This window comes from Mesoplodon mirus (assembly GCF_964341445.2).
Source record: "Mesoplodon mirus genome assembly, chromosome: 4".
In the NCBI taxonomy this organism is placed as follows: Eukaryota; Metazoa; Chordata; class Mammalia; order Artiodactyla; family Ziphiidae; genus Mesoplodon; species Mesoplodon mirus.
The window spans coordinates 19,221,847-19,237,239 of record NC_138979.1 but is presented as its reverse complement, the minus strand read 5'-3'; the positions used below and the strand labels follow the sequence as shown (position 1 = coordinate 19,237,239).

At 36.9% G+C, this 15,393-nt stretch overlaps 1 protein-coding gene across 6 annotated transcripts in view; it reads right to left on the bottom strand.

Moving 5' to 3' along the window:
• ANKRD26 (ankyrin repeat domain containing 26) overlaps positions 1–15,393 on the bottom strand; it is a 72,168-nt gene that overhangs the window by 41,268 nt on the left and 15,507 nt on the right. For 4 of the 6 annotated variants that reach the window (XM_082619309.1, XM_082619314.1, XM_082619313.1 and 1 more), the window contains exons 11-13: positions 6,313–6,395; positions 2,512–2,663; positions 29–199 (exon numbers count right to left, since the gene is read on the bottom strand). In XM_082619309.1, the coding sequence (XP_082475435.1) occupies positions 29–199; positions 2,512–2,663; positions 6,313–6,395 (406 nt within the window). The remainder of the gene's footprint in view (positions 1–28; positions 200–2,511; positions 2,664–6,312; positions 6,396–15,393) is intronic. The other 2 variants (XM_082619310.1, XM_082619312.1) reach the window with 2 other exon arrangements.

Sequence of the window (15,393 nt, the reverse complement as noted above, 5' to 3'; positions counted from 1 at the left end):
TTGACCTAAAAGAATCTGTAGATTTTACCTGCCACCATCCTGATCCACTCCACTGAAACTGTTGTCATCCTTCATGTGTAGCAGACCCCCACTCAGTGAATCAGCCTTCTCAAACATTGGTGTAATCACACATTCTTTTGATGTCCATGTTTCATGTTCATTTTTCTTTACTTCCTTCATGTGCACGCCAGGACCGCTACTTTAAAAAATCCATTAAAAAGCCAATGTTTTCTAATAATTCTACTGATAAAGAATAAAAAACCAATGTTTGTAAAATTCCAACTCTTACCCATCATAAGTCATTTATTAGTTCACAAAACAGTTATGAAGTACCAACCATATGCAAGCAAATACAAATTCTTGCTTCAAAGACAGATACACAATTATGATACAATGTGATATGTAAGAGTTGACATATGAAAGTTATAAGTGAACATAGGAAAGCTTTACAGAAGAGGTTAAATAAACAGAGGAGGTCATGAGGAAAAGAAAATGGAGAAACTCATTCTACTTGGTGATTAGAATGTGAGCACAAAGATTAGACACATAGAGTCTAGGTGTTTCCTAGAAACGTGGAAGGAAAAGTACAAAATACATGGAAGGAAGCAGAGAGATGAGTCTGGAAAAGACATTCTGAAGAACCTCAAGTGCTACAATGAAAAGCTGAAGTTCACTGCCTAAAAGCAATGACTCTTAGACATGGGAGTAATAATTAGATTCCTACCATAGTTTTTTGTTTTGTTTTGATATATAATAATGTTTAATTTGCATGATTTTTTAAAATAACATGAGGTACATAAAACATGAAAGAAGAACTCAAGGAAATACCTTGGGGGGAAAATTTACTTTTAAACACCCCCATGTTGGGGTCATGTCAGCATCAGGGCTGAAAAATAGGTACCTCATAGTATCCCTCCACCACCAGCAACAATTTGGCATCTATCCACAGACAAAAGTGGCTTTGTGGCAGTTGCAGGATCCAGAACCATAAACCAAGGGACCTGGGAAGAGTCCTGCCCACCCAAGTAGTAACAGACATACAGACCACATCCCAGCTGTGGACCCTGCATGGCCCATGAACTGGCTCCAGCCACTCTTAGCAACGTCCAGGGAACCCCTGGAAAACACTGTCTTAGACAATCACCCACAGACGAGAGAGCCTTTGTGGAAATCCAGGTTTCCAGCAGAGAAGTGCCAGCATACCACTGGAACAAAAAAATGCAAGTTGGGATACATTGGAGAGGGCAGTTATTAAAGACTGGAAGAGGTGACTGCTACTTCAAATTCAAAGACAGCAATGCAAAACTTCAAGTAACATAAAAAAAATCAAGAAAACATGACACTACCAAAAGATCACAATAATTTTCCAGTAACAAATCCCAAAGACATGGAGATCTGCAATCTACCTGATAGAGAATTCAAAACAGTAGTTTTAAGGAAACTCAGTGAGCTACAAGAAAACACAGAGAGACAACCCAATAAAATCAGGAAAGTAATACACAAACAAGATGAGGAGTTTAACAAAGAGATAGAAATAATAAAAAATAACCAAATGGAAATTTTGGAGCTGAAGAATACAATGAATGAAAGGAAAAATGCAATAAAGAGCACTGACAGCAGAATGGATCAAACAGAAGAAAGAATCTGTGAGTTAAGAGATAGGAGCTTTGAAATTATCCAATCAGAGGAGAATAAAGAAAAAAAGAATGAAAAAGTGGGAAGAAAGCCTACATGAATTACCAGATACCATCAAAAGAAATAATTCATAAATCATTGCAGTTCCAGAAAGAGAAGATAGGGAGAAGGTGGCAGAAGCTTATTTAAAGAAAAAATGGTTGAGAACTTCCTAAACCTGGCGAGAGATTTGGATATCCAAGTTCCTAAAGCTCATAGGTCACCAAACAAACTCAACTTAAAGAAATCCTCGCCAGGAGACATTATAACAAAACTGTCAAAAATCAAAGACAAAGAGAGAGTCTTAAAAGCAGCAAAAGTAAAGAGGCTTGTAAATTATAAGGGAACCCCCATAAGTCTATCAATGGATTTCAAGAGAGTAGGACGACATATTCAAAGTGCTAAAAGAAAAAAACTGCCAACCAAGAATACTCTATCCAGAAAAGTTGTCTTTCAGAAATGAAGGAGAGATAAAGGCTTTCCCAAACAAAGCAAAGCTGAGGGAGGTCATCACCACTAGGCCTGCCTCACAAGAAATGCTGAAAGGAGTCTTCAAGCTGAAATCAAAGGACGCTAATTAGTAACATAAAATATATTTAAATATACAACACACTGGTAAAGGTAAGTATACAGTCAAATCCAGAATACTCTAATACTGTAATATGGTGGTGTGTTAACCAATTAACTCTAGTATTAAGGCTAAAGGACAAGAGTATTAGAAATAACTATAACCCTAGTAAAATATAAAATTTGTTAATCATGAACATTAGCTCAAATGAGAACTTGTTTTATAGGAAAATAACAATTATCTATTGTTAAATACTGACATAGGCTTACCTATCAGAATCTTCATTCTCCATGGTAGGAAACTGTTGGTTATTCGTTTTTCTGCTCTTTCTCTGTTGAATTAATCCACTATCATCAGCATCATATATGTTTTCTGATACTTCCATTTCACTACTTTTGTGCTTCTTCTTTGCTTCTTCAACCTTTAATGAAAGTTTGACACTACATATAATTGTTATTACCTTATTCATTATAAAGACCTTTTCATTGTCATTAATTACCTGACTCAGAGTTTGCCCTGGTTTTAAGCAATAAAAATAGTTTTTTGCTTACTTTAATTTTTTTAATTACAAGTCATTGAAATTTTTGTAAATTCTGCTTCTTTCTGTTTGAGGAAAAGAAATAAAATTTTAAAAATTTCAAAAAGGGCTTTCTTAATGTTGTGCAGCTATTCACATCCACTCTTCCCTGTCTGATGGCAGAGATAGAGAAATAAAGAGACAAAGACACAAAATTTGTCCTCTTTGGTCTTTACCACCTGGATTTTGCATTAAACAGCCAAATTTAGAGGATGTGACACCTTGGTGCTTCAGTAACAAAAAGGAAACATCCTTCTTTCTGCACTGAAGCTATTCTTCCCCCACTGCCTTTTACAATTCTTTTTTCATTTGGATCCTGGGAATATCAAAAAAGTGACGTGTTCACTAAAATATATGAACCAAAGTTTACCAAAAAACAGGAGTAGAGTGAAATTGATGAATTGTTAGTTAGTGTGGAATTCTGGAAAATGAGTAATGCCTCCCAATTTCACATTCAATAACCATGAAATTTTATAGCTAAAGGGTATAGAAGTAATTATCTACTTTAGCCCCACTATTTACCAATAATGGGAATAAAACCAAGAAAGGTTCAATGATTTGTCCAAAGCCCCTAAAGTGGCATTTCCTATCATTTCATGGCACCAAAAGAGATGATACAATTCTGTAACCCTGAATCTGATAAATTACCAAATGAATTCATCAGATTAATTAGATAAGTTAAAAGTGTGACTTTGGCAAAGTAATTTAATGCCTCAGTTGGGGGTAGGGCTCATCTCTTTTTCTTTTAAAGGAGAATATCTACAGATTTTTGCCTATCTTTCAAACTCAGTCAGTGCTCCTCTTACACAAAAGAGCAAACAAACAAATTAAAAAATCTATTACTGGAAGGAAAAAAAACCTCACTGCACGTCAAAACTCAGTTTTCTCCTTTGGAGATAAATACTGAATTTTTTTTGCTGAGGGTTTATACTACCTATATGATAAAATCATACATGTCAAAACTTACCACATTTTATTAAACAACATAATGTAAAGGTCTGACTCAACAGAAACATCTGAGAGTGGTGATTAAAGAATATGTGGGAGTACATGTATTTGTTATTAAAAATATCTTGAAGTGGCCATGTTGGAATTCTAAGTGCCAAGCGATTGAGTAAGGCAGAGAAGATCGCATACACTAAAGCACAATAAAGAGATTAGTTTAGCAGGAATACGTGTTTATGTCCCTTCTTTCAGTCACTGCTTCCTTCCCATACTATAGAGTGTAATTTATATTTAAAACCCTCTTGTATTGGTTTGGTTTTCTTATAAGTATTTGTAACAGCAGAAATATCACGACTTTTTATTTGAATCGTGTTTCATTTCATTGGAGCAGGCAAGCCATAAATCAAAAAGTCTTTTGGGGGCTTCCCTGGTGGCGCAGTGGTAGACAGTCCGCCTGCCGATGCAGGGGATACGGGTTCGTGCCCCGGTCTGGGAGGATCCCATATGCCGCGGAGCGGCTGGGCCCGTGAGCCATGGCCGCTGGGCCTGCGCATCCGGAGCCTGTGCTCCACAACGGGAGAGGCCACAGCAGTGAGAGGCCCGCGTACCGCAAAAAAAAAAAAAAAAAAAAAAGTCTTTTGGGATCACTAGACTGAGGTATACATCTGATGTCTAATTTCCAATTAGTGGTATTTGGGTTCATATTTTGTAACATTTGCATAGCAAACTCTTGGTCTTCTTGCATTTCAAATGTAACTACTGGGTCCCTTACTTTTTTATTTTCTGTATCATTATAAAAACTCTCCTCATTTTTGTTAAAAACATGTTCAGTGTCTGGTTTATCACTTTCATAGTCTAATTTATTTTCATTTAAATAAAGCTGTGAAGATGACGGGCAAGCATGTCCCCAAGACCCGGAGGTTAAATAAGATGGAAAAACATTTTCAAGACTGGGTTCTTTTTGTTCAAGAAATGCTTGGAATGCTAGAGAGACAGATACTCCAAATGCATCTTTTGCCTCACAGTCAGGTATATTATTTGTCAAATTAGAAGGTATTTCCTTTATGTTTGCTCCTTCTTTAGGGTTATCATGTAGTGGCTCTTCCTCAGGACAAACAGTAATTTTGTATTTTTCAAAAATTCCACCAAACTTCTGCTTTAACTTATTTGTGATGCGTTTGAAGTTATTTTTCCACCCTAATTTGCCTTGTTTGATCCACATTTCCTCATGGTTTTGTACACAAGGAAGTCTTGAACATACAGATATGTCCTCTCTATCACATTCCTTATTCATTTCTGGTTCCTGAGGCATTTTTTGCAGATGCAAAAGCGGAACATCAATTGGCTTGATTTGAGTTTCAGATGTCTTTTCTGTCAGGGTACATGTTTGTAAAATAACTTTATCCTTAAGTAATCAAGTACGGACAAAGAAAAATTAGAAAATAATTCAAATTTAACCGTTAAACTTCTTAATCTATGTTTAGCTACTCACAAATCACTGGATTACAACTAAGAAGTGAAAAATAACTTGCCTTAGCCTAAAACAGGAGAAAAACATGAACTCACAAACCCAATTTTGTCACTGTTTGTTTGAACTAAATAATTCATATATGTTAAATCTACCAAAAATGAATTAGGAGATGATTTTTAATGTTACAAAGCCTTCCTTACTTAAAAATATTTCACCTCACTGTACCGTAAAAAGTCCCTATGTGCACGTAAGGATTTTTTTTTAAGGACTAGTAACTGGAGAATAGACAAACCTTAAATTACTAGGAGCCAAAATCAATTAACACCAATCAGAAAGAGGAACAAATTCCTAAATTTTAATGCAAATTATATACTATGATAGTATTATACGTTGATATAATACCTGCTTTCATTCAGTTATATTATATTCTAATATCCACTAATGAAAGTGGATAAAACATTGTTTAATATTATTTACTGGTTTCCTACCCTGAAATGAAATAAATTAGAAAGTTATTGTTTGTACCCTAACAACAAACGTCCAATTCTGGAAGGGTTGCTTCCTTAATAGGCAATTGGGTTGATTGTATGACCCCTTCTCTCCCTGAATGTAGATCCTTAGGTCGATTACATAGAGGTCACAAGACAGAATAAATGTTTAATCTTGGCATTAGTGACTGGCAATTTGAAACTGCAAATTTTGAACAGCTGGGGATGATTTCTCCTTCCATGAATCTAACTCACGGACCATCACTGATATACTGTTCATAATTTCAACTGCTTAATCATACGATTCAGTATTTGATTATCACCTTCTTTATCATGTAAGGAAGAAGCAAACAATATTCAGGAAATTTTTGGCCTCAATTCCAAGGACAAAGTTTAACTATAAATTATAATAGATTCTAACAATATTTTAAGCTTTGTAATTAAAGCACTATAAAAACTAAATATTAAATTATTATCTATCAATTCTAAGAGGTTAATTTTGAAAGGTAATTTCATTTGAACTCTGTTATGTTGTTAAAGCATAGAAAACAATATTGAGCCAGAAATTTACATTTACATTTTTACATACCTGTGAGTGGTTATTTTCACTTCCATCAAGCCTTTCTTGTGCTTCCTCCGATGTCATTTCTAAGTCTAGTTCTGCTGACAAATCTATATGTTTAGTTAAAATTAACTACTTAGAACAGTTAGATAAAAGACATAATCTTTATAAAAATAAATTTTAAAAATTTTATCAGATGACAATTTAAATTAAGCTTAATCTTTAGCTGAATATTTACTTCTTTAAGAAATACTGCTAATTATCTAAAACTCCAACAAACCATCTGGGAAATACCAGATGTCACCAGGTTACAGGCACACAAACATCTCAAAGATTCATTTACAAATTCATCCACCAAACATCAATGAACAGAACAATCAAAAACCAAACAAAGGGTTTCCCTGGTGGCGCAGTGGTTGAAAGTCCGCCTGCTGATGCAGGCGACACGGGTTCGTGCCCCGGTCTGGGAAGATCCCACATGCCGCGGAGCGGCTGGGCCCGTGAGCCATGGCCGCTAGGCCTGTGCGTCTGGAGCCTGTGCTCCGCAGTGGGAGAGGCCACAACAGTGAAAGGCCCGCGTACCACAAAACAAACAAACAAACCAAATTTAAAAATACAGGACAAACATATAAAGTCACAATATACTCTGTTCTCTACTTCATAATAGTACCTATTTAACAACACACCAAGCTTCAACTGCAACGTTATTCATGGTTTCCAAAATTACTGTTACTTTTCATGCTTTTATCAGTTCCTTAATCTGAAATGTTTTCCTCTACTCTTCTGACAAAGTTCTTTTCATCTTTTAAGACTCAGCCTGCTTTGTGAAGTCCTCCTTGATCACAGCTCTCTTTCCCCAAATAGGTATCTCTTTCCTAGTAGCTACCTTAGTACTTTATAGATTTTTCTAGTGTATCTTCATCACCTGAACTGTAAATCATTTCTTCACGTCTATCCTCTTTGCTTCTAGACTGTAGAGGACAATCTCTTGAAATCATCTTTGTATAAACAGTCTTTATTTTACTCAATAATTATTTATTGGGTTCCTGCTCAGTACTAAACATTGAGTTTAAAGAAGAATGTAGATAAAAGGTGTCAGGGATGGCTTTTCTAGAGATAATGCCTGAGCTGAGACTTACACAGTGAGGTCAGTCAGATTCAAGGAGATAGAGGGCAGGAAAGGGAGAGAGCATGGAAAGCTGTAGCAAGACAGGCAGAGAAGCATACATAAAACAGGGTGAATATTTGTCTAAAATACAGGGATAGATGAGAGAGCATCACCAGCAGTTCAGAATTCCAGAGCAAAGGACAGACAGAAAGGGCTAGAGAGGGAGAGTCAGGTCGAAGTTAGATTATGAAAGCCTCGTGTCATTCTAAGGTGGCTGGACATTAATATGCTTTAAAGAGTGGTTCACGATCACTGGTGCATTTGAGATAGATCACTCTAAATGCTGCAGGAGGGATGAATTTGAAGGCCATACAAATAAATAGAGGGAGACGAATTTGATGGCATTATAATGCAAAAAAAAGATGATGCAGGCCTACACTGAGGGACTGTTTCTAGAAATATTTAGGATATAAAATTACCAGGACCCAGCATAGAATAAATCTTTATTAAATAAACAAATGCACAAATCCTGGGCCCCTCAAGAACTAGACTCTGCTTATTATTTTATAAAAGGTATCAACTGAGAAGAGAAATGATCTGCATGAACTGTTTTAAGTTGCTTGTATTTAGTTTCCAGTTTTCCTGTTTCACATCTTCCTGTGTTGAGGGGGCTCGTGTAGGTGTTTCGTTTGAATTCGTGCTTCTTGGACCTACCAAGCTCATGGAGAAATGAGAGCAAACAAGTCACTTGTATAGATAAAAAAAACTTTGAGTTTATAGCTTGTAGTCACTACTCTAGGAGATAACTGAGAATCTTTTGTAAATGTAACATTAATTCCACAGGTAAGGAAAGACAAGAAGATAAAACTATAGGACTGGAAAAAGAAAACAGTGTATGATTTATTACTATAGCCCTGATCATATGACTGATTAAGGGCACTAAATTAATTGGTATTTATGTAGAACATATATTAGATGTGGTTAATCAATAGACTGGGCATCCTAGTAGAATTAGAATTGATTTTCCTTACACTATCTTTAAATGATCAGCACTCCTTAAAACCAATATCCCTTGTGAACTATTATTTCATTAAAAATAATAAGTTGAGGGCCTCCCTGGTGGCGCAGTGGTTGAGAGTCCGCCTGCCGATGCAGGGGATGCGGGTTCGTGCCCCGGTCTGGGAGGATCCCATATGCCGCGGAGCGGCTGGGCCCGTGAGCCATGGCTGCTGAGCCTGCGCGTCCGGAACCTGTGCTCCGCAACGGGAGAGGCCACAACAGTGAGAGGCCCGCATACCACAAAAAAAAAAAAATAATAATAATAATAATAATAATAAGTTGATATACTATGTGGATGCAGCTAAGAAGGAGGGACTATGTAGCAATCCCCAATGACTCCCATTACTGCTGGGAAAGCCAATTCTAAAATATATAAACTCATAGAAAATACAAGAAATAGTTTAGTATTTGGTTTTGGAGGTGCTTTTTTCGTTACATTGAATATAGTTATAACTAATACTAATGAATTCAGAGCTAAACAAAAATAAAGCTAAGAAACTACATTTTGAGAAGTGAATCTTGAGATGTCTACCTAGGTTTCCCAACTAGTCCCAAAGTTCTAAATATAATCTTGCTACCCACTCTCAGGTGTATGCTAAATACTAGCCTAACGAACCTATTCTCTCTCTAATTCCCTTTGTTATTTATTATGTTGCTTTGGTCAGAGGAAGAATGCAAACGTCTTGCTAAAAGACGTTTGGCTGCATGTTGAATAAAAGGAGTAAACACAAAGCAGATTTTGCCACAAAATGATTTTGGAAACATCAGGATTATGGTGAAGCCATGCCGAGGTGGCCTACGGTTGTGTGCTCTGTGCTTATTTTTACATTGTTTGCTTTCTCTGTTTTCTGGCAGTTGTGACTCACACAGGTCACGGAGCGTGTAATTCCCTAACAGAAACGCCGCTCCGATATTAATCTTTTCTTTATCTGTTAAGGTCATCTGTCCAAATTCTGTGGATGCTGACTGATTTTTGGTCATTGATTGTGACACAAATGAATATTTATCATCAACTTTCAAATGCCCAGCTCTTTGACAAGTCTCATTATTGAGCGACAAACTAGCAGAATCCCAATCTGAAAAATCTGAAAACAAAGTTTCCGTTTATTAGAATGTGAATACTAGTACAAATTTGACTATCCTGAACAAATTCTTTCTTCAGGGAAGCAGTCCCATGTCCTCCTCTCCCCCCAAACACACTACTCCTTCATGGCTTATTGTATCTTACACGTCATTGCCATTCATATAGATACGTTAACTATTGCCTCTCATTTTTTCTAATTTTTAATTTTCTAGTATTACTTACTTTGATTCACTCATCAATCTCTATTACATATTCTGTATACCTTAAGAGCTTTATTAATAATTACGTTTCTTCAACATATAAACTTTTTCATTAACAAAATTATGTCTAACCATTTATTTTATGTTTAAATATGCATGGCAGTATTGTGTGTTCCAGAGACATGGGTTTTAAAAAATCTTTTAATGAATGGTACTACTTTAATACAATGAGATGGTCTTTCCTCAATGTACCAATATCTTCAGAACTCATTTTTTAAGGCTTGGATAAATATCATAAATTTACAAAAGAAATGATAGCCTTGAGTGACTAATTGTTTCCAGGTAAAAATAGGATAAGTCTAGGTCCACACTAGATCCAAAGAGCACACAGTGCCATGACACAGGAAATGAATACATAACAAAAATATTTTTCTTTTTTTTAAAGAAAGTAAAATTGTCAGATGTAAATTTCTTAAGACAAATAAGAGCTGAACCAACATGGTAGAGTAGAAGGATATGCTCTCAGTCCCTCTTGTGAGAACACCAGAATCACTACTAGGTGCTGGACAATCATCGACAGGAAGACACTGGAACTCACCAAAAAAGATACCCCACATCCAAAGACAAAGGAGAAGCCACAATGAGATGGTAGGAGGGGCGCAGTCACAGCAAAATCAAATCCCGTAACAGGTGGGTGGGTGACTCATAGACCGGAGAACACTTATACCACAGAAGTCCACCCACTGGAGTGAAGGTTCTGAGCCCCACATCAGGCTCCCAACCAGGGGGTCCGGCAACGGAAGGAGGAATTCCTAGAGAGTCAGACTTTGAAGGCTAGTGGGATTTGACTGCAGGACTTCGACAGGACTGGAGAAAACAGAGACTCCACTCTTGGAGGGCACATACAAAGTAGTGTGTACATCGGGACCCAGGGGAAGGAGCAGTGACCCCAGGGGAGACTGAACCAGACCTACCTGCTAGTGTTGGAGGGTCTCCTGCAGAGGCGGGGGTGGCTGTGGCTCACCGTGGGGACAAGGACACTGGCAGCAGAAGTTCTGGGAAGTACTCCTTGGCATGAGCCCTCCCAGAGTCTGCCATTAGCCCTACCAAAGAGCCCAGGTAGGCGCCACTGTTGGGTTGCCTCAGGCTAAACAACCAACAGGGAGGGAACCTAGCCCCACCCATCAGCAGTCAAGTGGATTAAAGTTTTACTGAGCTCTGCCCACCAGAGCAACACCCAGCTCTACCCACCACCACTCCCTCCCATCAGGAAACCTGCACAAGCCTCCTAGATAGCCTCACCCACCAGAGGGCAGACAGGAGACACAAGAACTACAATCCTGCAGCCTGTGGAACAAAAACCACATTCACAGACAGATAGACAAGATGAAAAGGCAGAGGGCTATGTACCAGATGAAGGAACAAGTAAAAACCGCAGAAAAACAACTAAATGAAGTGGAGATAGGCAACGTTCCAGAAAAAGAATTCAGAATAATGATAGTGAAGATGATCCAGGACCTCAGAAAAACAATGGAGGCAAAGATCGAGAAGGTGCAAGAAATGTTTAACAAAGACCTAGAAGAGTTAAAGAACAAACAAACAGAGATGAACAATACAATAATTGAAATGAAAACAACACTAGAAGGAATCAGTAGCAGAATAACTGAGGCAGAAGAACAGATTAGTGACCTGGAAGACAGAATGGTGGAATTCACTGAGCAGAAGAGAATAAGAAAAAAGAATGAAAAGAAATGAAGACAGCCTAAGAGACGTCTGAGACAACATTAAATGCAACAACATTCGCATTATAGGGGTCCCAAAAGGAAAAGAGAGAAAGGACCAGAGAAAATATGTGAAGAGATTATAGTCGAAAACTTCCCTAGCATGGGAAAGGAAATAGCCACCCAAGTCCAGGAAGTGCAGCGAGTCCCATACAGGATAAACCCAAAGAGAAACATGCTGAGACACACAGTAATCAAATTGGCAAAAATTAAACACAAAGAAACATTACTGAAAGCAGCAAGGGAAAAACGACAAATAACATACAAGGGAACTCCCATAAGGTTAACAGCTGATTTCTCAGGAGAAACTCTACAAGCCAGAAGGGAGTGGCATGATACACTTAAAGTGATAAAAGGGAAGAACCTACAACCAAGATTACTCTACCCAGCAAGGATCTCATTCAGACTCGACGGAGAAATCAAAAGCTTTACAGACAAGCAAAAGCTAAGAGAATTCAGCACCACCAAACCAGCTCTACAACAAATGCTAAAGGAACTTCTCTAAGTGGGAAACACAAGAGAAGAAAAGGACCTACAAAAACAAACCCAAAAGAATTAAGAAAATGGTCAGAGGAACATACATATTGATAATTACCTTAAACGTGAATGGATTAAATGCTCCAACCAAAAGACACAGGTTTGCTGAATGGATACAAACACAAGACCCATACATATGCTGTCTACAAGAGCCCCACTTCAGATCTAGGGACACATACAGACTGAAAGTGAGGGGATGGAAAAAGATATTCCATGCAAATGGAAATCAAAAGAAAGCTGGAGTAGCAATACTCATATCAGATAAAATAGACTTTAAAATAAAGAATGTTACAAAAGACAAGGAAGGACACTATATAATGATCAAGGGATCAATCCAAGAAGAATATATAACAATTATAAATATATATGCACCCAACATAGGACCACCTCAATATATAAGGCAACGGCTAACAGCTGTAAAAGAGGAAATCAACAGCAACACAATAATAGTGGGGGACTTTAACACCTCACTTGCACCAATGGACAGATCATCCAAAATGTAAATAAATAAGGAAACAGAAGCTTTAAATGACACAATAGACCAGATAGATTTAATTGATATTTATAGGACATTCCATCCAAAAACAGCAGATTACACTTTCTTCTCAAGTGCGCACAGAACATTCTCCAGGATAAATCACATCTTGCGTCACAAACCAAGCCTCAGTAAATTTAAGAAAATTGAAATCATATCAAGCATCTTTTCTGACCACAACACTATGAGATTAGAAATGAATTACAGTGGAAAAACAAAAAATACACAAACACATGGAGGCTAAACAGTAAATCACTAAATAACCAAGAGATCACTGAAGAAATCAAAGAGGAAATCAAAAAATACCTAGAGACAAATGACAATGAAAACACAACAATCCAAAACCTATGGGATGCAGCAAAAGCAGTCTTAAGAGGGAAGTTTATAGCTATACAAGCCTACCTCAAGAAACAAGAAAAATCTCAAATAAATAATCTAACTTTATACCTAAAGGAACTAGAGAAAGAAGAACAAACAAAACCCAAAGTTAGCAGAAAGAAAGAAAACATAAAGATCAGAGCAGAAATAAATGAAATAGACACAAACAAAACAATAGCAAAGATCAATAAAACTAAAAGCTGGTTCTTTGAGAAGATAAACAAAATTGATAAACCATTAGCCAGACTCACCAAGAAAAAGAGGGAGAGGACTCAAATCAATAAAATTAGAAACGAAAAAGGAGAAGTTACAACAGACACTGCAGAAAGACAAAGCATCTTAAGAGACTACTACAAGCAACTCTATGCCAATAACATGGACAACCTGGAAGAAATGGACAAATTCTTAGAAAGGTATAACCTTCCAAGACTGAACCAGGAGAAATAGAAAATATGAACAGACCAATCACAAGTAATGAAATTGAAACTGTGATTAAAAATCTTCCAAGAAACAAAAGTCCAGGACCAGATGGCTTCACAGGTGAATTTTATCAAACATTTAGAGGAGAGCTAACACCCATCCTTCTCAAACTCTTCCAAAAAATTGCAGAGGAAGGAGCACTCCCAAACTCATTTTATGATGCCACCATCACCCTGATAACAAAACCAGACAAAGATACAACAAAAAAAGAAAATTACAGACCAATATCACTGATGAATATAGATGCAAAAATCCTCAACAAAATACTAGCAAACAGAATCCAACAATGCAGTAAAAGGATCATACACCATGATCAACTGGGATTTATCCCAGGGATGCAAGGATTCTTCAATATATACAAATCAATCAATGTGATACACCATATTAACAAATTGAAGAATAAAAACCATATGATCATCTCAAAAGATGCAGAAAAAGCTTTCAACAAAATTCAACACCCATTTATGATAAAAACTCTCCAGAAAGTGGGCATAGAGGGAACCTACCTCAACATAATAAAGGTCATATATTACAAACCCACAGCAAACATCATTCTCAATGGTGAAAAACTGAAAGCATTTCCTCTAAGATCAGGAACAAGACAAGGATGTCCACTCTCACCGCTATTATTCAACATAGTTTTGGAAGTCCTAGCCTCAGCAATCAGAGAAGAAAAAGAAATAAAAGGAATATAAATTGGAAAAGAAGAAGTAAAACTGTCACTGTTTGCAGATGACATGATACTATACATAGAGAATCCTAAAGATGCCACCAGAAAACTACTAGAGCTAATCAAAGAATTTGGTAAAGTTGCAGGATACAAAATTAATGCACAGAAATCTCTTGCATTCCTATACACTAATGATGAAAAATATGAAAGAGAAATTAAGGAAACACTCTCATTTACCATTGCAACAAAAAGAATAAAATACCTAGGAATAAACCTACCTAGGGAGACAAAAGATCTGTATGCAGAATAGTATAAGACACTGATGAAAGAAATTAAAGATGATACCAACAGATGGAGAGATAAACCATGTTCTTCGATTGGGAGAATCAATATTGTGAAAATGACTATACTACCCAAAGCAATCTACAGATTCAATGCAATCCCTATCAAATTACCAATGGCATTTTTTACGGAACTAGAACAAAAACTCTTAAAATTTGTATGGAGACAAAAAAGACCCCGAATACCCAAAGCACTCTTGAGGGAAAAAAACGGAGCTGGGGGAATCAGACTCCCTGACGTCAGGCTATATTACAAAGCTACAGTAATCAAGACAATATGGTACTGGCAGAAAAACAGAAACACAGATCAATGGAACAAGGTAGAAAGCCCAGAGGTAAACCCACGTACCTATGGTCAACTAATCTATGACAAAGGAGGCAAGGATATACAATGGAGAAAAGACAGTCTCTTCAATAAGTGGTGCTGGGAAAACTGGACAGATACATGGGAAGAATTGTATTAGAACACTCCCTAACACCCTACATAAAAATAAACTCAAAATGGATTAGAGACCTAAATGTAAGACCGGACACTATAAATCTCTTAGAGGAAATCATAGGAAGAACACTCTTTGACATTAATCACAGCAAGATCTTTTTTGATCCACCTCCTAGAGTAATGTAAATAAAAACAAAAATAAACAAATGGGACCTAGTGAAACTTAAAAGCTTTTGCACAGGAAAGGAAACCATAAACAAGATAAAAAGACAACCCTCAGAATGGGAGAAAATATTTGCAAACAAATCAACGGACAAAGGATTAATCTCCAAAATATATAAACAGCTCATGCAGCTCAATATTAAAAAAACAAACAACCCAATCCAAAAATGGGCAGAAGACCTAGATAGACAGTTCTCCAAAGAAGACAAACAGATGGCCAAGAAGCACATGAAAAGCTGTTCAACATCACTAATTATTAGAGAAATACAAATCA